Genomic DNA, 23,202 nt, shown 5'->3' on the forward strand with positions numbered 1-23,202 from the left:
TCTAAAAAGGTTTGTCTAAAATATGTCAAGACGCTTAAAGAATCCTATGCTCTTAAGCATTACTTTTTTCTTTTTTCAGTTTTGGGTGCTTAAGTCCACATATTTGTTTACTTCTGATACTATCTTTCCCCTAATATAAAACAGACATCAAAATACAACCATGCAATTATTATTTATTATTTACTTTATAGCCTGCCGTTCTCGTTGAAACTCAAGATTGATTACAAAATATTTTAAAAGTTCAGGGAGTATACTGCAGCATAGGGCTATTTCAACATGTGGCCAAGCAGTTATATGTATGGTCGGGTGGGTGCAGGAAGGACTATATTTGGCTCTGCATGACCTCACCTTGTGGACTGGCCTGCCTGAGGAGGTGAGGAAGACTCCCACTCTTTTGATTTTCCACGAACTAGGCAAAACTGAAGTACTCAATAGGGCTTTTCTGCGCAGTCAATAGGGTAGCATTGTACAAAAGGCTTCAGAAAATTACTTGGCGAAATTATTGGGGACTGTGGTCTGTACTGCTGTGTATAGGTTGTTGTTGGTTGGATCCTGTAGCATAGGTTTGCATCATTTATGTGTCATGTTAACATTTATGTTCTGTTTCAGTTCGATTTTGAGACTTCTGGTTGCTTCTACAACCCAAATTCTGTTTCATTGTTTACTGAATGTCCCATCTTGTAGATGGTATTGACTCACTCTGTTTAATCCTCTCTAAGTCCCAGAGTCCAACATAGCTACTGAACACGCAGGTTACCAAAATCAGAATCAATTCCTTTAATGAGAGTTCATTAGCTCTGCCTGCTCCCTTTCTCTGAGCGTCTCTCAAAGATTAACTCTTTGTTTGTCCCACCCTTTGAGATCATTGCTAAAGGTGAGGTTATCTCAAGCCTCTCTTGTGCAATGGGTGTACATGCAAAACCTAGTTAATCTTTGAAACGTTTTCAATAACAAACATTACATACTTAAACTATCACTACATTTTCAGCATTAATTCAGATTTTATCCAGCATAAACATTTCAGTTACAACATTTTAATTACCTGTACATTATGTTATTTTTCTGGAGAGAGCATCAGCTACCACATTATCCTTACCTCTGATATGCACAATTTCAAAGTTGTATCATTAGGGCAAGTCACCCTGTAAGGTGGTAAGGTTATGGGTCTAGCCTCTCCTGTGTCAATTTTGTGTAAGGCTAGATTGGTTCTCGCGGGGAGGTTTGAAAAGATGGATTGAAACTCCATCAGTACCGCTTGGACTTGCCTGACTTGGTACTTGGTCAGGGATGGAGACAAAACCACTTCATTTACTGTACTCCCCTTAGTAAGCTTTTCCCAATCTGTTAAAGTGATAGTTTCCCTCTCCCCACCTCTAGTCATAAGTACTAGGTTTCCTCTATCATAGTAAGGCTTTAACATATTTACATAAAAAAGCCTACACAGTTCCCCTTCAGAGTTCATATTTACCAAATAGTTGACATTGGAAACTTGTATTTACAACACGAAAAGGTCCTTCCCAAGCTACATCTAGCTTGTGTTTTCTCCTGGGCTTCAGCACATGGACCTGGTCTCCTGGTTTAAAAACTCTGTCTCTGGCCTTGGCATTGTATCAGGTCTTCTGCTTCTGTTGGGCTCTGTGCATGTTGTCTGCAGAAGCTGATCTCAGCTCTTTCAAGTTCTCCTGGAGCGGTTGGAGATAGATGACATCATCCTGGCTCTCGATGCTATCCCGTCCATGCTTCTTTCAGGATGTCCATCGGCCCCCTTGGTTGACATCTAAAGAGCAGCTCGAAGGGACTGAACCTTGAACTTTCTTGTGGCACATCTAAGTACCCGAAAAGGAAATGCTGCAGTCTTTGGTCCCAGTTGTTCAGATGCTTGTGTGTGTAGGTCCTCAGCATGTGGTTCAAGGTGCCATTGAACTTTTCATTAAGGCCGTTTGCCTGTGGATGGTATGCAGTTGTCATCAGGTGCTTGATGCTGCAAGCTTTCAACAATTCTTTCATGATCTGGGACATGAAGGTGGTTCTCAAATCTGTGACCATCTCTTCTGGAAAACCTAACCTTGCAAAAACGGTCAACAAGGCATCAGCAACGGTCCTTGCCTTGATGTCCCTCAGTGGTATTGCTTCAGGGTACTTTGCGGCATAGTCCACAATAGTCAAGAGGTACTTCTTTCCTCTTCTGGTTACTCTGGATATTGGCCCAACAATGTCCACTCCAATCTTGGAAAATGCTTCGTTCACGATTGGTATGGGTTGCAAGAGTCCCTTTGTCTTGCCCTGAGCTTTGCCCACCAGCTGGCATGCTTCACCAGTCTTGCAGAAGGCTCTAATGTTCTTCCCCATACTTCTGTATTGTTGATGCCTAAATGAGCAGCCATCGCTGTCTTGTGAGCTAGCTTTAGTATCTGTAGCCTGTACATTTTTGGAAAGACTAGCTGCTTTCTTTTCTCCCAAAGCACAGTACAGTTTTGTCTCCTGGCCACTCGATACAGACTCTGCTTTTTAATTGTGAAGGTGCAGGGATTCTCCACAGTCACTTCATCTGGAGAGTTTTCTGCTTTCTGCCACAGTTCTGTCAAAGCATCATCCTGCCTCTGTTCTGCTAGAAACTTTGTTACATGGATTCCTTGTATCAGTTCCTCTACATAACTTTCACTGGGCTTGGCTTGTGATGTTTCTGGCTCTGCTGATAGGGTCTGCCCTTCTGAAGCCTGAGGCCTACTTCTGGTAATTACAGTCACTGTTTTAATCTATTATTCTAAATCATTTCCCAGTAAAATAAGCACTCTATATCATCCCAGACTCCCATTATACATGTTCCCTGGAAGTCTTTATACTTGATAGGAATTTCTGCCAGTTTTACTTCAAACTCAGGCGCACTAATCCGTTTAATATGATAGGATCGGCCTGGCAAGTACTGGTCTTTCTGTACCAGAAGGGGTTTAATTAAAGAGATTTCTGCCCCAGTGTCCCTCAAGCCTACCAACTCCTCATCATTTATAGTTACAGCCTCCATATAATCCCTGTTTAGATCTTCTTTTACTCTGTAGACGTGCAAGACTTTGGCTGGTATCTCAGGTTGGCTCGCATCAGCTTGAACAAGAGTATTGGGTTGGTCTACAACATGGTCTGCCTTTTTAATAACTTTGACAGGCTTGGCAGAAGTTCATGCTCTGGCTTTTTCTAATTTTGGACAATTTTATATGTCCCACTTCTAGAAAGTAATAACAAGTGATCGCTCCCTTTCTCCTTTGTGGAGGAGTGTTCCGCCTCACAGGGTTGGTTTTAGATGGATCAGACTTTTCTGAGGAGCCCCAAACTCTACGTTTCTTGCTGGATATTGGGAATATGAACCCTCCCATGTCCCCTTCTATTTCATCAAGCAAAGTAGTGGCTTGCTCCAACATTTTCAGCTTTTTGTCCCTCAGTAACCAACTGAACTGTGAGGGAACGTGCTTCTAGAACTGTTCCAAGCCTACTAGGCTTTTAAGTTCTTCATATGTCTGAACTTTACTTCCCTGAATCCACCTATTCAAGACTCTGTCTAGGCATTTGATTGTTAGACATGCTGCTCCAGTTTGGTACACTGGCCATATAGAACATCTTGATATTCAAGTTAAATTTTTTAGAAACTTGCTGGGTATTCTGCAATGTATCTCCTCCACTCTGTGGTTATAACTGGGGCTTCCAAGCCTATATAAATTTCAGTACTCCCTCTTTGACATAGAAGTATAGAGTTGGAAGGGACCACCAGGGTCATCTAGTCCAACCCCCTGCACAATGCAAGAAATTCACAACTATTCCCCCCCCCCCAAAAAAAAACATCAACAGCTCCTGATATGTTTAGGTTGTTCATCTCAGTTATCTCTGTGTGTACCTGGACTAGCAGGTTAGACTAAAGATTTTCTATCCCAATAGAGCAATTGAAAGTGTCAAGGAATAGTATTCGGAAAGCAAGCTGTACACAAGTACAAAACAAGATCTTAAATTAGGATTAGTCCTTACCCAAATCATAAATGTTTGCCTTGATTGAAAAGTTGTGATTAATATGTTTCAAGTAATTATCCCTAGGAATTTTCTCATGTGAGAAAAATGAATGTGTGTTTTATTGATTTGTAAACCTGGGCAGGAAGAATAAAACCACAAATACATCTAATCAACTTTTTTTAAAGCCAAAAATTCCCATGGTGCAAAGATACTGCAACAGCAAGCGGATGCCGCCAAATCTTTTCTTTAAATAATGTAAAGGAAGTGCTGCCACTTTTTTCTGTATATGTACAAAGTACATCCTACACTGAAAGGAATTGAGGTTGCCAGTTAATCAGATATGCTGCTTAAAAAAGCTTTTATCCAGCTGCAACCCAGTCATTCAGCCAGCATGCTAGTTAAAAAAGCTTTTAATTATATTGTCTGAAACTTCTTACAGCTGTTATTCCAATAAAAATCATTTCCACATAAAGCTTTGAATTTGTTTGAATACATCATTGAAACACCACTTGATCCCCCCCCAAATTTAGTGTAAGTGTACTTTTTACTTTTAAAAGCAGGATTACTAAATAAGTAAAAGGTGCTAAATGGATCTCTATTTAGGACATAAGATAATTTTCTGATTCTCATATCTCCAGTAAACCATTACCACTGTTTTTATCTCTAGTTATTCACTTGAATCATTATCTGAGCAAGCATTGTTGACTGCAGATTTTTGTTTTATATCATTAGTTTTCAGTCGTTAAAAAAATAAAATTTAATAAGCCACCAGGCCTGGACAGCTTTATTTCAGAGTTTTATAAAGATTTTCCCCCCCATTTAATTAAAAATCCCTTTTTAAACTCAATAAAGGACACTTTCAAGCAAGGGAAATTCCCTGACTCTTGGTCAGAGATCATTGTGGTTGTTATTTTAAAACCTGATAAAGACCCGACCTCTCCCAGTTCATGTAGACCAATTAGTCTACTAAACACTGATTATAAGATACTCGCTACAATCCTCGCCGATAGATTGAAACAGATTATAGGGAAATATATATCAATCGACCAAAATTGGTTTATTCCTCAAAGACAGCTGTCGGCTAATGTAAGGAAAGTTAATAATTTAATTGAAACAATTAAAAAGTATAAATTAAAAGCAGTCCTTATGTTCCTCGATGCAGAGAAAGCCTTTGACAGGGTAGAACATAGGTTTTTGAAGGAGACAGTAAATACTTATCTGGTTACAATTTTCAGAAATGGGTAGAGATATTTTATACCATCAATGATGCAAAAATAAGGATAAATGGAGAATTATCGGTTCTAAGGATAAATGGAGAATTATCGGTTCCTTATAATATTTCAAGAGGGGTTAGGCAAGGTTGTCCTTTTTCTCCTCTATTATTTGCCTTCTCACTTGAACCACTAATAAATACTGTAAAAATAAATACCGTATATACCCGTGTATAAGCTGACCCACGTATAAGCCGAGGTGCCTAATTTCTCCCCAAAAATGGGGAAAAATTAGGCACCCGCGTATAAGCCAAGGGTCGGCTTATAACCCCTCCCCCCCGCAGGCTTACCTTCTGGGCTCCTGGCGGCGGGAAGCGGCGGATCCGATGGGGGCGGCCTTCCTGCAGCTGCAGGAGGCCCCCCCAGGCCACTCCTGGTGGTGGGAAGTGGTGCGGGGGCGGCGGAGCGGCCTCCCTGCGGCCGCAGGGGGCCTCTGGAGGCCGCTCCCGGCTGCGAGAAGGCGGCGGGGGCGGCTGAGCGGCCTCCCTGCGGCCGCAGGGGGCCTCTGGAGGCCGCTCCCGGCCTGGAAAAGGCGGGGGCGGCTGAGCGGCCTCCCTGCGGCTGCAGGGGGCCTCTGGAGGCCGCTTCCGGCCTGGAAAAGGCGGGGGCGGCAGAGTGGCCTCCCTGCGGCCGCAGGGGGCCTCTGGAGGCCGCTCCCGGCCTGGAAAAGGGGGCGGCGGAGCGGCCTCCCTGCGGCCGCAGGGGACCTCTGGAGGCCGCTCCCGGCCAGGAGAAGGTGGCGGGGGCGGCTGAGCGGCCTCACTGCGGCCGCAAGGGGCCTCTGGAGGCCACTCCCGGCCTGGAAAAGGCGGCGGGGGCGGCGGAGCGGCCTCCCTGCGGCCGCAGGGGGCCTCTGGAGGCCGCTCCCGGCCGGGAAAAGGCGGCGGCGGTAAGTTCCCCCTCCCTCCCCCCTCTACCGTATTGACCCGCGTATAAGCCGAGTTCGGCTTTTTCAGCCCTTTTTTTGGGCTGAAAAACTCGGCTTATACGTGAGTATATACGGTAACAGAGCTATAAAAGGAATAGATATAAATGGGGTTGAACATAAAGTAAGCTTATATGCAGATGATATAGTAATTGTATTAACAGAGGTGGAGAACTCGAGTAAATTTTTATTGGAAGAAATTAATTTTGGGATAATTTCAGAATATAAATTAAATAAAGGAAAAACAAAATATTGTCGAAGTCTTTCACGGTCAGAGTTCATTGGTTCTCGTAGGTTATCCGGGCTGTGTAACCATGGTCTTGGTATTTTCTTTCCTGACGTTTCGCCAGCAGCTGTGGCCGGCATCTTCAGAGGAGTAACACTGACTCCTCTGAAGATGTGTTACGCCTCTGAAGATGCCGGCCACAGCTGCTGGCGAAACGTCAGGAAAGAAAATACCAAGACCATGGTTACACAGCCCGGATAACCTACGAGAACCAAAGGAAAAACAGATTATACAGATTTTTTTAGATCTTGCAAAGAATAAAGTAAATAGTATAAAAATTCAGAAGGGATGAAGATTGTTGACCAAGTTAAATATTTAAGGTATCTGAATAAGTAAAGATCAAAAGAAAAATGTAAAGTTAAACTGTGATCCAATTACTTGAGGGATGATAATCCAAATTCACTCTTGGCAGAAATTTAAGATTTCTTTTTTTGTAGGATTAACTTAATATGAAGTTCCTTCCTAAATTAATTTTTTTATTCAAAAATTTGTTTATTGAGTTTCCAAAAATAATAATTTTAGAATGGCAACAGATCTACAATAAATTCATTTTGCAGAATAAAAAACCAAGAGTTAAATACACAAATTTATATGATTTAAGAAAGAAATGTGGAACGGGGTATCCAAATTTTATTGGGTACTATTTAGCCTGGCTCACCCCAGAAGATAATACATCGTTTGTTAACACTGAACAAGATTTTATACAGTTTCCACTGCAGAAATGATTATGGAATAAAAAATGCATAGATAAAAGTATTACAACAATGATAATAGGATTGTTAATACCTTAACAAATGTATGGAATCAGATAAGGCATAAATTAATACCAGGAAAATCTTTATTAGCATCATATTGATGGTAGAGAAGATAGCTAAACAATCTTAGCTTACCTATAAATTAAATGCTTATGATAAATGTAAATATCTAAATGTAAATGTTGGCTTAAAGGTCAGCAAATCATCTCTTATATAGAACTCCCTGAGGAAAGCAGAAAAGTATTATCCCCTTTCAGATATCTTCATATAAGAAATTATTTAGTATCTCTGATTAAAAAGAGTAAATTAATTCATAGAACCCTAAACAAATTTGAACAATTATTGATTTCAAGCAAAATTTCTGTGAATACAATTTATGCTTTATTATTAATTAAAAAATAGGCCAAATAAGCCACCTGTACAACAGAAATGGAGTAATAAATTGGGATATGAACTAGATAAAAAGAAATGGGCATTTATATTCACAAAGGGTTCTAATTTTACTATAAGCCTTACGTTTAGGGAAAACTTATTTTAAATGATACATATGTGGCAGAGGAAGACAAGTAATGTTTTTGCTGGCTTTAAAATGTGTAGTTGAGTTCATTATCTTTTATTATTACATCTGTAACGGTATGTAATTTTGATTGAGATATATATATATTTTCATTTCCCCAATGTTATATATGTATGTAATCTTATGTATGTTATAAAGTTTTTATTAAAAACAAAACAACTGGTATTTTAGGAACATGAGCCAAACAAGCATTCTTGTAAGCATTTTTGAAAACTACTGTTGTTTATGAGTTTTTCATGTACTTGGAAAAATCAATGAAACAGACTTGATTGCTTGCATATTTATTAGTCTATTGGAATGAGCAATGCTTCCTTGTTCTTTTATTCAAATTAGTAGTGTTCTCCTATTTTATCAACAGTGATTTTAGGTGCCAGGGGAAACTATTTTTTAAAATATATGTATACTTTTAAAATTTCTTTCAGGGCAAGGAGCCTGGGACATATACTCTCAGGCAGTTATGCATTTCAGTGGGCAAAATGCAGTTTGCCCTTCCTCATATTTACCCAGTTGTGCAGTATGATGTCTACTGTCAGGAGCCACAGCTAAAAGTGGAACCCTGTACTGGTAGGTAAACTAATTAGAAGCTGTACTAGTTTATTTCTCTTGCTATGTGTCCAAGAGAGTTGCTACTTAAAATGCAATGTGTTGGATAATTTTATGAATGTTGTCTTCAAGAAACATGGGTTGGATTCTGACCTCCTTGAATTTATCGAAGTTGATCTTCCCTGCTTCCCCCTTCTCAAGTCCTTGCTGAGACTCTTCTGAGCAGTATGTGATATAGTGCAGGGGGCTCCAATGAGGAGGGTGAACCAACATCATTCTCTCTCTCTTCCAGAAATGGAGTAAACTCGACTTGTGTGTGCAGGGGACTTTTGGGGAAGTCAGGGAATATCTGCTTCCATGTACTTTTTTGTTCGTGAGAATTTGGATCCATCCAAATTACTAGCTTGTTACAAGTCAATTACACACACAGTACTTCAAAATAACTTAAGAGTATTGACTAACAACTGGTAGAAACAGAATGCTGATGTGAAGTGATCTGAAAATATAGCTGTTAATGACTTGGGTGATTAGACACCTTTCTACTTAGACACCATTCTACTCTTTGGAGACAATGCACATACTATAGTTTAACTTGGTGAGACCAAGGAGACACTTTTTATACATCTTACTAGAAAGTTAAAGGTACCACCATCCTTTTCTGATAACTAATTTCAACGTCTGAGCATATCCTTGGTGTGAAATGTAGCGGTGCGGTTTGCTTTTCCTCTTCCCCCTTTTTCAAATTTAGGAAGTTTGTTTGAACTGTGGCTTCTAATGCAATGAACTGTTCAAGGTATATGTGAGAAAGGTTCTGAAAGAGAAAGGTTTTGAAATGTATCCTTCGGATTGTATAGCTTTAGTTGTGGGAGCTTATTGCAGAGCTGAATCCACTGGATTTAAGGCCCCTCCATTCATCTAGAAAGGTTGGAATAACTGAAATGTATTTGGCATAATGACATATCACTTTTAAGCAATAAAAATTTGACAAAGAGAAATGTATCAGAATGGGGTTGTTAATTCCCCAAAGCCTATTCATACATTATTTGTTGGTTTTATAAGTTAATTATAGGTGCCCAGGCCAACACTTAAGTGTTTCTCTTTATCTCCTTTTTTTTAACAGACATTCTTTTGGCTGGGATTCCTCAGAAAGTAAAATTTACGGTGACCACTGGCCATTACACCATGAAGAATGGTGATGCCTTGCAGCTTAGTAATGCTGATGCCATGCCAATCCTGTACCATCCAGAGAGCAAAGCAGTGATTTATTCAAACACCAGGGGTATGCAGTTTTGGTATTATATTAATTGCTTTTGGGGATTCCAGCAGATGGGGTATAAAAATATACCTAAGCACAGTAGTAATAACAGTTGTGCAAGTATCACTTTTACAGTGGCACTTTTACTTTAGAGTACCAGTTCATGTACCAAGGCTTTTTGATGACCATGTAGGTGGCCTACATGGTCATCAAAAAGCCTTGGTACATGTGGCAGTCGACAGAGGATAAATATTGTTACTTGTCCATTGCCTTCCCTGCACACAATATGGAAAACACTTGTGTGGGAATTAACTTTGGGTGCAGCTTTGAGCCCTAGCAGTTCAAAGCCGAGTTGTTAGTTGTTAATTTTCCTTAAGTGGTTCTTCTCCGGATGAGATAACTTCTTTCTTTAGGCAGGAAGTGCTTACCAAAGCTATTCTGTTAGATTCTTTCCATTATTTATTTTGCATCTCTCCTGAGTTTTTTGCACTGTGTGGAGGAGAGATTTAGTGTGAGAGTTTTCAGTGGAGAAACTGCTTTGAGTGTTCATGTTGTCTGCTCTCCCCCCTTCCCCAGTGATACTTGATTCAGACCACCCTTTTGTTTTAAGTCAGGAGAGTTCAAAATCATGTTTAGCTGTAAGGAGTTGCTAATGGAAAGTCACTATAAACTGATGGGCTGTGCATCCAAAGTGTTAGATTGACTTGGCTGAATTTGTATAATGATGCTACACAGTGGTTAGAATGTTGAAGCACCAAAGGAACACCATGCTCTGAGCTTTTTTGCCATCAAGTCACAGCTGACTTAATGGCAACCCCTTAGGCTAGAGACATTTGTAGGTCACCCAAGGTAACCCAGTAAATCTCATGGTGTAAGTGGGGATTTGAACCTGGGTTTCCCAGGTCCTAGTCCGACACCTTAACCACTACACCATGCTTCCTGTCCTGAGCATTTTAGTAGAGATAAAATAACATTTACTTCATTTCTCTCCTGCGTTCTCTTTTTTTACTTTGAATGTTCACACATTACATGCAAAATACAACCTTTCAAATCTTTCTAGAGAAGGCATCAGAAGCATCACTAACGATTCAATCATCTGAGAAAATCACAAGCATCAGCTTGCCGATGGCTCCTGCTTATCATGTGATTGCCTTTGAGCTTGAAGTTCTATACTTACCATCAACCCCAGTATGTATGGTGGAAAACGAAAACCTACCTGGTAAAGAGCTTTGGAGAAAAAGCAAAGAGAAGGAGACTTCCCACAATCTCATGGCTACAATTGACCAAAAAGTAAGCAAGTATGAATAGCAGGTTTTTAATTTTAAAACTTAGTTTTGACTGGAGAGTATTAAAAAGAACAACTAAAATTGAACAAAAAAAATTGACATTTTATTTTAAAAAATCTTTTCTTCTTTGGAAGGTGGATGTCTTGTTACATGCTACAGTTAAAGTAGACTGAAATCATTATTTTTGGTTTGTTAGAAAGATTTATGAGTTCAGTACTTCCATACTACTTTGGACTAGGGCTGCCAGGCCCCCATAAGGGGCGGGGGATTCCCTACTTGTTCAGCCGGCCAGGGAGTGTCTTACCAACCCTAAATTAAAGCCTTCGCCTGATCAATGTGGGCACAATGATGTCATCACGTTGCCGATGATGTGGGAGATGCTGTAGTATTTGGGCAAAGCTGTATGGTAAAAACAGCTTCTACGAGAGAGTTTTAGCCCAAATACAAGAGCGTCTCCCACGTCATTGGTGACGTGATGATGTCATTTCCAGAAGTGATGTTATCATGCTGATGGTGACCAGGCCTAGGCCTCAATTTACAGCTGGTAAGCCCCCACCCACCTCCTCTCCCGCTGGTTGCCAGGGAGTACTTGACAACTCTATTTTGGACAATACGTAACTTTTAAACTAAAAAAAAGTCTCATTCAAATGTATTGCTTCCTGAACTAAAAAAAAAGTATTCAAAGGATTTGCAAACTTCATGATTTTATTCCTAGTCTGGCTACCTTGCGTTAAAACACTGCTTGTGTGAATAGTATACTGAAATTGCAAAGAGGCAGAAAAGATTTGATTTTATTTGGTGTTTTTCCTGCCCTCCTCTGATAGACAACTTCTGCAAAAGGTTGAAGCTGTGTAAAATTGGGGAGGGGGGAGAATAAATATTCAGTATTTTAGATAAGAACTTCATTTTTCCTTACAGGTAACCATTGATTGTCCATGGTCAATTTACTCTACAATTATTGCACTTACATTCAGTATACCCTTTAAGGCCAAATATTCCTTATTATCAGCAGGCAAAAGGTAACCTTCTTTCTTCTCTATTCCAGTATAAAGGCATACCTCAACACTGCCCCAGTGAATTTAATTTGACTCCAAGGAGTTCAGAAAAATATCTCTGTACCCAGCTGTCTAATGTTCTCTTTATCTTTTGGCTTTAATTGCATCTTGGAGTATTTCTTTTTTATTTGTTTCCTTTTAAAATGAGAATCTAGAATATATATAAAAAATTCACACTATGACAACAATTACTTTGCTTAAATATAAATTAGCACAATGAAACAGTGAGATGAATACTTTTGAAGCCACTGCTTTTAAGCCTATGTTTTAAAAAAGTGTAACAGGGATGAAATATATTATATAATAGCTCTTTCCAATATTAAAATACATATTTTGATCTTTCCCCTTTATTTTAGAAAATATATACAGGTTTGTGTTCAGAACATGTCCGAAATCTGTTTTCATTTATCTGACAGTAATCTAAAAAGTTCTGAGAATTGTACAGATCTAATTCTGGATCCTCTAAATGCCAAAGCTGAGCAGGTAAATTATCTCAAGTTTAATATTCTTGAATCAGTGTTAATCCCTTTGACTATTTGATTTGCTGGTCAATGACCATAGTAAATTGAACTGAATTGAATTATGTGAACTTTAGCTCTATATTACTTACTCGGAATCTGAGAATTGAGGCATTAACAAATTGCTTGAGACAGAAGTGTGGCACAAGGTCACATGGCTTTTGTAAAAGAGCAAGCAGACAAAAGCCTGTTTTGAGAAACAGATAATTACTGTGACACTTTCAGTGTATTTGAAAAGAAACATGGATCCCAAGCTGTTAAGGTTCTTTTGCTCGTGTGTTTCCAACTGGTATTTTGGGATCAATTACTGCAGTGGGAATAATGGGGCCTGAAAAATTCCCAGTAAAGATTTCTGGAAAGTAATGAAGCTCAAAACAGCTGCTTTATTTGTGCTGGTTACTTGAACTGCAATTTTAGGGTAGAGATCGAGCAATTTGTCACCTATACTAAACTTCAGTTAGTAAAGAGAAAAGAAAAACTAGAAGGCAATGTGAAAGGAGGTGAGGTCTGAAATACCACACTTCAAGCCCCAAATGTTGTGATCAAAAATACATTTGTACTTGTATCTTATACCAAAATTATACAAATATTCCTTTAGTTGTATAGTCATGTATGATTTAAACTGGAGTCCTTTTTCTTGTTGCTATGTACTATGGAAAAAAGTAAGTGCAGAAAGGCCATTGGGGAGAGATGAATACTTGTTCATGTTTTGGCATAAACCCCAAACTTGTGTGCAGCTGATCTCTTCTTGTGGTTGCAAAGAAAATAAGACATGCAAAGTAAAAATGAGAAAGAACCAGAAGTCATTTCTGTAAAAACGCAGCTCAAGGGGATCTTAGCTAATTATACCTGCATAAATCCAAAGATTCATTTTGCCTCCATGAAGGGTGGTGTTGCATACATTTTAGATAGGAATTTGATGCAGTACTAACATTTTTCTAAAAGTAGAAATTAATGAATTAAAATGACATTTTTGAAATGCAAACACCTTTATTATTCCTACTGCTATAATGTTTTGCTCTTTCCCCTTTCATTAAAAAAAATTATATCCCATGTTTTGAGTGGCTACCTACAAATGTAACCAACATATTAACAGTACAATTCTATGCAGAGTTCGTCCAAACTAATTCTTGTATATGATTATGCTGCACAGTATACAGTACAATAGCTATGGATGAATCTCCCTCTCTGTGTGTGTCTCTCTCTTTCAGCATATCTATAATAAGCAAGCAGTATTTTTTGTATGGGAACTGAAGTGGGCAAAAGATCTTCCCTCATCCTTGCAGTGCCAGTTTTCAGTGAGCTTCCGTTCAGCTCCCTCTGAAGAGCACTCGCTTTCTTTGAAGCCGTACATTTGTGAATTCCAGTTGGAAAACTTTTTTGTAAGTTTTACTGATACCTTACTAAAGAAAAACAATAACTGTCAGATTGGAAGCAGACAGGTTCAGTACAGCATAGTGAAAATCTGCAAAAGAGTCAGTACAGTATATCTTGCAGTACCAGAAGTCTAAGAGTGCTAGTTTGTACTTTACATTTACTATCTAGAGGCTGAAACATTCTCTGCTTGGCTAGTGAGCTGCACTGCAACTACAGCATCTAAAGGGGCTTAACTAGTAGAGTGTTGCAATCATGGATTCCATGTTGCTACTGGACTTCCTGATATTAGCTAGTGATGGTGTAGAGCAGGGGTGTCAAACAGGCGGCCCGTGGGCTGGATCCAGCCCCCAGAGGGCTTTTCTTTGGTCTGCAAGCTGAGGCAGCCACCCCCCCTCCATGTATGGGTTTCGTAGGACTGCGGTGGCCCCACTCTCCCAGCCAGCAACCTCCTCCTGTCCTTTCCAGGCTCATTGAGGCCCAAGCGGGCTCGTGCGTCCACTCACGCACCCTGTCTTTCTTGGGTGCAGTGAGGCCTGAGCGGCCCCGCACACCCACCCCGTCTTTCCCAGGCAAAGCGATGCCCGAGCGGCCTCACTTGCCCACCCACCCAGCCACCCCTTTCTCTTTCTGGGTACAGCGAGACTGCTTGCACCTCGTGCATGTCAGTCTCAGGCGTTTGTCTCTAGCATCCCTCAAGCATACTCATCCAGACAGGTAGATCTGAAGCAGTAAAACTTTATTAGGAACTAAAAAGCAAATTAAAAGAACTAACTGCACGCAGGGAGGCAAGGATAGCAATGGAAAGCAAGTATAGGCTACCTGCTTAAAAACATTAGGACAAGAGAGTAAGATAAACATTGCTAGGCAACAGCGAGATAGGCATTTCCCATGAATGAAGACACAACACGCCACAGCTGTGATAACAGGCACTAACGAAGTATACACAGGAGCTTCCAAGCCCTGGGAACCAAGGACTTGACTTGTGGCCAGAACGTGGCCTGAACTCATGTCAAGAGCCCGTCTGGATCTTGCATTCAGTGAAAAATGCGCACCCCCCCAGCCACCCCCGTCCCTTTCTGGGCACAGCGAGCCCCATGCACCCACCCATGCACCCCACCCTGTCTTTCCCAGGCGTAGCAAGGCCCGAGCAGCCTCATGTGCTCACCCATGCACCCTGCCCTGTCGTTCTCCAGTGCAGTGACACCCAAGCAGGTTCACGTGCCCACCCAGCCACCCCTGTCCCTTTCTGGTTGCAGCAAGCCCTGCACACTCACCCACACACCCTGTCCCATCTTTCCCGGGTACAGCAACGCCCGAGTGGCATTTTTCCTGACAGGATACTTGTCTATAGAAACCCTGTAGCTGTGAATGTAATGTTTAGATCAGCTCTAAGCAAAACAAATTGATGGCAAAAATGGAAGTCCGTAAATCCCTTAAGTTTTTTCTGCACTTCTTCCTTTGTCATGTTTGCCTCCTTTAAACTTGCTTGATTATTCAATCATTGCTATACTTACTCATTTAGAAAATGTATGCCCTCCTCTCCAGACCTGTACGATGTAGCTCACAGCTAAAACAAAACAATAGAAGTGTCACAGCAATAAAATAAGAATATGTCAAAAAAAGCAAGAAGGGGCTTAAAAGCATAAACCATATAAAACAAAGCAATCTTGAAATGATATTGATAACAATTCTCAGGGTAGAAGCAAGACATACTTGGATTGAGAAATATATCTCATAATATTCCTTCATACAGCTTTGAAGCAATTTTGGGTTGCTTTAAAGCAGTGGTCTTGAATCTATGGGTCATGATGGTCACGTGGGGCACATACAAATCCCTGTGATGCCACCATTTCTGTGATTTTTGCTGGGGCTTCCTGCCAGTGCAAATGTATAGAGAGCAAGGACACCATATTTCCTGCTTCTCCTTGAATGCACACTGGGAGGGACAGGAAGGTGAGGTGAAGTCATCAGTTGGTGGTGGAGAGGATTCCTCTTTATCATACATTCAGGGTCACCCACCCATCCCTGCAGAAACTCTTCCTACATAAGCTCTACTTGCCTTCTTTCTCTTGGCCTGGCTTAGTTGGACATCCCCACCAGTTGCTCCTTCAATGCTCTGTGTGTGCTTGTTAGTGAGGAGCCTCCCGGCCCACCAGTGAGATTAGTCTGACTCCTCTGGGTTCTGTCAAGTACTTTCAGCTCGTGCATCCCATGCTGCAATCCCTGGGGATTATGGGTGGGCCCCTAGGTGAGGAGGTTCAGGGTTTTAGGAGAGGGGCTCCTTTTTTTGTAACTGTAAGTGGCTGCTCCTATATGTGAGAACGTCTCCTACCCTGCTAAAAATTCCATCTTGCAAATACATGAAGTCTCTTATCTGACCAGTTCAAATTACGTAGAGAGAGTTGCATTTTATTTTGTATACTGCCTATAAATATTATTATGCTCCTTCCAGACATTATATAATGTGAAAGCTGAGATTTCCCCCCCATTGGGGGCAGAATATTGTAAAACGGGCTCACTCTGCTCATTGGAAGTATCAATTACCCGCCTTTCAGACTTCCTGGATGTGGATAAAGATGAGGCACTAACAGAATCAGATGGATACTGTACAACAAAACTTTTGTATGAAGGTAGGCAAGTTGATCAGCTTTATGGTAGGACAGTTTAGGGTATTCAGCTTAACCTCAGTTGGTCTATATAGTGGTAGTTTCATAAAATAATCCCAGTGCTAGTCCTGAGAGCAGATGCATCTTCTTTGGAACCCTGGAACACTACAATTATTCAGTTGTTTTAACTACTGATTACTGTAGTTATTGAGGAGTTAATGATTTCATAGTACCTTCCATTTACTAAGTTCAGTAGTGTCTTATGGAAATGTAGGCGTATTTTTTTTTTACAGAATTTCATTTCCCAGCCTTATAAATAAACATAGTAACTTCTGTAGCTTAATAGTTGCAAAGTAGAGGTCAGTCCCAACAGACTTCCAGGTACTGTCACTGGAGCATTTCTTGAAATTTTTGCCATGAGGAAGGGTTAGCTGTTGGACATTTCTACAATTTCCTCCACTTCCCAAAATTGGCTTCCAGCCTTGGGCCATCCAGCTGCCATCTCTTGCTCTTACTCTACTCAGCCATACAGTTAATTCTTTAAGAAGCAAGCCAGGTACCCTTAAATTAGTACTTTATGATTATGGGTAATAGGAGAAGCCTGGTTCTTTCTGATCCAGCTGAATCTGTATTCATGTGTTTTGCACAGGTCTGTCATACTGAAGGTTGTACAGTAATACTAATGAGTATATGAACAATAGATGTCAATAATGTTTCCTTGTTTAATAGTGTATTAAAATAGCATTTGTTTCAGTTGTAGATAACAGTAGTAACTGGGCAGTCTGTGGGAAGAGCTCTGGAGTAATATCTATGCCCATAGCAGCTCAGGCAACCCACAAAGTGCACATGGAAGTGATGCCTCTCTTTGCTGGATGCCTCCCTGTTCCTGATGTCAGATTATTTAAATACCTCCCTCATCACTCTGCCCACTCTGTACAGCTTGATGCTGGTAAGAATGCATTTATTTAATGGCTGTGTTGGGATCCTCCACCCTAAAATCATGGAAACTCCTATGTATATGCATTTCCATTTAAAAACAATAGTTGATCCCTTAGACATTGTTGACTAATCATGGATATCTTTGGCATTTTATTTAGATGCTTATGTGATAGCCAAGTTCTTCTGAATAAGGAATTGGTCAGCAGAGCACATCACAAAAATAAGACTCTTCGGCATCTTCTGTAGCCTATAGATTATATATATATATATATATATATATATATATATATATATATATATATATATATATATATATATATATATATATATATATATATATATATATATATATATATATATATATATATATATATATATATATATATATATATATATATATATATATATATATATATATATATATATATATATATATATATATATATATATATATATATATATATATATATATATATATATATATATATATATATATATATATATATATATATATATATATATATATATATATATATATATATATATATATATATATATATATATATATATATATATATATATATATATATATATATATATATACTATATATATATATATATATATATATATATATATATATATATATATATATATATATATATATATATATAGTGAAGACATACTCAAATAAAGAAACAGCACACAGCTCAAATACAATACACAAATCTATCAATGCCACCTTGCACTAGAACATCTGAGAAGCACACATAGTGAAAATACAAAATACAGAATGCAAAATACAAGCAGCATCAACCACAACCCTTGGAGTGTCCGTATATATAGCCCGCAGGAAACCTTTAGAATTCCTGAAAGAGAGTCGTAAGTCAACAGAAATGTCCTCAAATAAGCAAAACGCGACTCAGATCACAATACCACGCTGAATAGTCCAGCTGAGAGACGGGCATATTTCACAAATAGCTGAAAAGTCCAGCTGAAGGACCAACTCCACCGGGAATGTGATAAAGTCCAGGAATGTGTATTCTAGTTAAACGACCACGTTTTGCCGTAAGGCTTCATCAGCCTAAGGAAACAAAAAGCTTGTGCAAAATGGAAAGACATCACATATACAAACTAACATACAACTCCAATTAAAAAGTTACGCCCAAGTGCCATGTGGGTCTAATAATAATTCTTAATAGTGGTTCTCAAGTATTCCATCCTTACATACAAACTATGACTAGGGTAAACCTTATAGAACACTCTGAATAATAATAATAATAATGTAATATATAACAATATTTAACATTTAACAACCAACACCTACCTAAATAGAATGTTTCAGTATGACCACAGAGGGTTCTTACAGGAAGCTTGCAGCAACGGTATGTTCACTAAAGATCTAGCTCTTGCTGATTATGAGGAACAGGAGAAGGGAACTGCAATCAATGTCTGTTTAAAGAGACAGTACCGTTTAAAACGGAAAGCGGGAGAATTAAAGGGATCTTGCTAAAGAAAACAAGAAAGATCAAATTCAGTATTAAGACCACCAGGGGCCAAGGTCTGAAACAGAAAAATGAACTTCATCTCATGTTGAAGGAGAGTCCGTTGTGCGTCCTTATGATTGTATAAACGGGGGCGATACTGTTATGTCCTTTTTCAAGGAAATGGCTCACAAGCAGAGCTTCCTTGACTAGATCGAATGCGCGACCTGTGTTCACTGATACGAGTATGAATATATCTTATTGTGCTTCCTGCATACATAAGTTTGCAAAGGCAAATAATCGAATAAACAACAAACCTAAAAGATCAGTTAGAGAACTGGCGTAATTCGAATTTAAAGCCCGATGAGATGGAACGTAAATTTTTGACAGGTAAGCACAGACACGGACACTCCAAGGATTGTGGTTGATGCTGCTTGTATTTTGCATTCTGTATTTTGTATTTTCACTATGTGTGCTTCTCAGATGTTCTACTGCAAGTTGACATTGATAGATTTGTGTATTGTATTTGAGCTGTGTGCTGTTTCTTTGTGTCTCAGTACAGCATAGGGTTCTTTTTTTTAGCATTTCTCAGTACAGCATAGGGTTCTTTTTTAATCCTAGTGAAGACAGGCAAGAATGTTAATAATAATAGTTAAATACTTTACGGATCTCTCTTGTTTTCTGATGTTGAGACGACCATTAATCCATTTCAGAGGCGTTTTTAACCTCCTATTGTAGTATAACTGCTTAGAACAGAGTATTGGCTCAGTCCAATAAAGGCTGTAGTTAATCCAAAAGATGAATCAGAGATTTGCAATCATCTTAGATGGCTTTAACTATAGAACGCATTTTTGTCTGCTCTGTTTCAAGTCATCGGTACGCTGTTCAGCCTGAAGGCTGAAATAAAGCCTGCTGTTCTGAAAACACATTCATTATGGACAATTACATCTTTAGATGCCGCTAGTGCTTATATGGGAAGAATTGTGCAATACTAGAGCTGTGATCTAACAGTTCCTTTCACATGTGGGAACTCTATTAAGTATTTGGAAATCCTATACATGTTAAGGCTTCTCCTCACTGAAATACTTTTGTATATTTTAGTTGTTTCTTTAAATAAGTAAAGTTATGCATTTTCTCTCCTTAAACAGACAGTTGGATTGAAAACGATACTCTCTCAGTGGACAAGAATATGGATGATCAAGCTGACAACAGTAGCATAAAGAGCAGGAACAGTGTACACTCGGCAACCAGTGCAGAACACAAAGGCTTGCCAATGCCCCGTCTGCAGTCATTTTCCCCTGGGCAAGTCTTCAACTCCAGCGCTGGCATGCAGGTCCTTGTCATTCCCAGCAAGGATGATCATATTTTAGAGGTTAATGTCACATGACAGCTCTTGGTACATGTGTGTATACATACATACATGAGACTTGAATGTGAATGCACTTTAAGGGATCATAACCTGATTGTTCTTCAATGAAATATTCTAGCCCTAATGAGGCCTATGGCAACTTGACTCTTATTGGCCATGGAAGCATCCAACAATTGTATCAATTTAAAATGTACAGTGAAGCTTGTGTCAGCTAGTTTATATTGCTACATTAGGGTGTTTGTGTAAAATGAATTTTGGTTTCTTCCCTGCCCTCCCATCCCATCCCATGATGAAATAAAAGATGCTTATTGCAGTTGGTTCTTTAAGTTGAACAGCTTCCAGAACTTCTATTTCCTTGGGAACATTAGGTTTCTGTTCAAAGAATATTTCAGGTTGACATACGATAAGCCTTGCAGTGTGTCTGTCAACGGCTGAAGTGTGTGCCTTTCTTGTCACATGACTGCCTGGTTTCCTGTACCAGGGTAGCTTTCAGACTTCTGTATAATAGCTGTGGGGTTCAGAATCACTCTATCTAGAAGATTTTAAATATGTATATATATTTTCTTGAAGACTTACTTAACTACTTCTGTGCCTTGGGATATATGAAATTTATTAGTCTACTAACACTCTTCTGAAACCATACTATGTACAGAGACATTATGCTACATTACTGGGGAAACACACATAATACCTTCTTGATGCAAGTAGTAAAGTGGCACATAAGTGGTTAAGTTAGGAATAAAGGTTCATTGGACCAAGCTTCTCCTCCAATTGATAATTAAAATTAAATTGAGAATTTAAATAATTAGAAACTGCTATATTGAGCTTGAGTATATAGCTTTTATTAAATATTTGTCATTTGATATTTTTTAAAACCAAAGTTTGTTTGTTTCCCCTTTCTCAACTACTGTTAACTTATTGTGGACAACAGAGCCATATATATGTGTGTGTGTGTGTGTATGGCTCTTTACAGTCTTCAAATCTGTACAATAATATATATATATATATATATATATATATATATATATATATATATATATATATATATATATATATATATATTTGCACCTTATTGTAGAAAAATCTGAGAAGCAGCAGCAAATAAAGGCAAGAACTATAGAGCACCTTTTTGACTACTCTTCCAGTGCAGTTACAGGGAGATGTAAAGTCCAGCTGAACTCCTTCTGGTCCAGCAAACGGCAGTCACACCATACCAACTGATTATTTTTCAGTTGTAAATTTGTTGTACAAATGATTATTTAAAAAAGTCTAACTGATGTAATTGTGTATAATTTACACCAGAAATCAAAGACAAAATAAATGTGTTTTTATTGATGTGTAAGTTACAGCTTGTAAATAAGTCTTAGTGTGTGGGAACTTTCCATCTCTCAGAAATAATGTATTTTTGTACATAAGCGTTTCTCTGAAATTCAGTGCTAAAATCTTAGTTGCTGTTCTCTCCTGGGTTACACAGTTTCCCCCCTCGTTGCAACTTATGTAGCTCCTAGCCGCCTCTAGCATATGAATTAATGAATTTTACAGTAACAACAAGAATATTTGGTAGATTTAATATCCCTGGGGGCTGTAGGAAACCAAATCTTTACAATAATCTAGTCCTTCTATAGTGTGCATTTCCAGCATTGAGCATTTCTGTTAACTCTTTACTACTTTCATAACTTAAGAGCATATTTTTGCTGGAGAATGGTAACTCCAAAATGTTTACCAAAAGTACTTTATTGTGAAATTTAAAATCCATTTTCTACCTAGACTAGAAATTTACACTTTAATTTGAATACTATGCTCATGAATGCCTATTATCAGCTGGATAACTTGTTTTGAGTAGTTGAAAAAAATTCAGTAATCCAAGAACATTTATTTAGCAACAAAATCACCTGTCTTTGTCTTTTTGTTTACTGTATAAGAAGAATTGAGACTACACAATGTCAGAACAAACACACTTAACAAATGTTTTTGGACATGAGCAAAATATGAAAGTACAATTTCAACATATTAAATTATTTGATTTCTTGTGAACTGTCCATAAGCAAGACAGTTTTATTTAGCAGTTAGCCCAGATGAGTTTTCTCTTGCCAGGTTTTAAAGAAGAATAACATTTGCGCAACTATGTTGGAACTGCTGAACTTCACTAAAATGCCGCATAAGCTTATCACTACTTGAGGAGATATTTGTGTATATTAGGGAAGGAGATTGATTTCTGGGTACAAATGTAAATAATTGATTAAAATTTGCAATATGTGTATCTGAAGAGAATTCTATTTATTGGTATCTGTTAAGTTTGTAAACATTATCAAATGGGTTAAAGGAGTATAATTTTTATGAATTTCACAGCCCTCTTTGTGACTGGAAAAATTAACTCCTAGTATGGAAATTGTTGAAGTTAATGTAAGATTGTGGCATTTCTTATCTGCAGCTCTGTAAGATTCTGTTATTAAAATAATCCACTAAGGATTAAACATACACAAGCAAAATAGCAAGGGAAGGATTTAAAACAGGTTTAAGAAATAAATTTGTCATGGAAAAGAAACTGGAAAAAAGGTGGGTAAAAAGTGAATAAATATCTTTAATATTTTAAACAGTAATTGTTTACAGTTCTCCTGATCTTCAAGCTTGATTTGTTTCTGTTTTCAATTTGAGATTTCTAGGTATGAAGAGGCCACCCATCTGTGCAACTGTCCCGTGGCCAGATACTTCAGGTAGTTCTTCTGTTAGGCATCTGCAGTCTTCCACTTAACTAGCTCTAGAAAAGGAAGCTGAGCCATAAGAGAGTGTCCTTGATACTCAGTGGCTCCAGAGAAACCTGTGCTGACCTGAGCACCATTCCCCAATGTGGAATCCACCCCATGTTTCAGGAAAGTGGGCAAGGGTATTGCTCAGAGTGGCTTGTGGGTTGGAAGGTGGTTCCCATCTTGAAACAGTTGCTGAAAGAAACTGAAGGACAAGTAAG

The 23,202-nt window shown here is 38.8% G+C and overlaps 1 protein-coding gene across 1 annotated transcript in view; it reads left to right on the forward strand.

The window, feature by feature from the left end:
• TRAPPC10 (trafficking protein particle complex subunit 10) overlaps window positions 1-21,168 on the forward strand; it is an 84,689-nt gene extending 63,521 nt beyond the window's left edge. Inside the window, exons 15-23 of the mRNA XM_056858284.1 lie at window positions 8,230-8,371; window positions 9,471-9,629; window positions 10,666-10,895; window positions 11,810-11,910; window positions 12,303-12,429; window positions 13,676-13,846; window positions 16,294-16,471; window positions 17,202-17,396; window positions 20,017-21,168. Coding sequence (XP_056714262.1) covers window positions 8,230-8,371; window positions 9,471-9,629; window positions 10,666-10,895; window positions 11,810-11,910; window positions 12,303-12,429; window positions 13,676-13,846; window positions 16,294-16,471; window positions 17,202-17,396; window positions 20,017-20,255 — 1,542 coding nt within the window. The 3' untranslated portion in view covers window positions 20,256-21,168. The remainder of the gene's footprint in view (window positions 1-8,229; window positions 8,372-9,470; window positions 9,630-10,665; window positions 10,896-11,809; window positions 11,911-12,302; window positions 12,430-13,675; window positions 13,847-16,293; window positions 16,472-17,201; window positions 17,397-20,016) is intronic.
• The last annotated feature ends 2,034 nt before the right edge of the window (window positions 21,169-23,202 follow it).

This window comes from Euleptes europaea, chromosome 12, assembly GCF_029931775.1.
Source record: "Euleptes europaea isolate rEulEur1 chromosome 12, rEulEur1.hap1, whole genome shotgun sequence".
Classification (NCBI taxonomy): Eukaryota; Metazoa; Chordata; class Lepidosauria; order Squamata; family Sphaerodactylidae; genus Euleptes; species Euleptes europaea.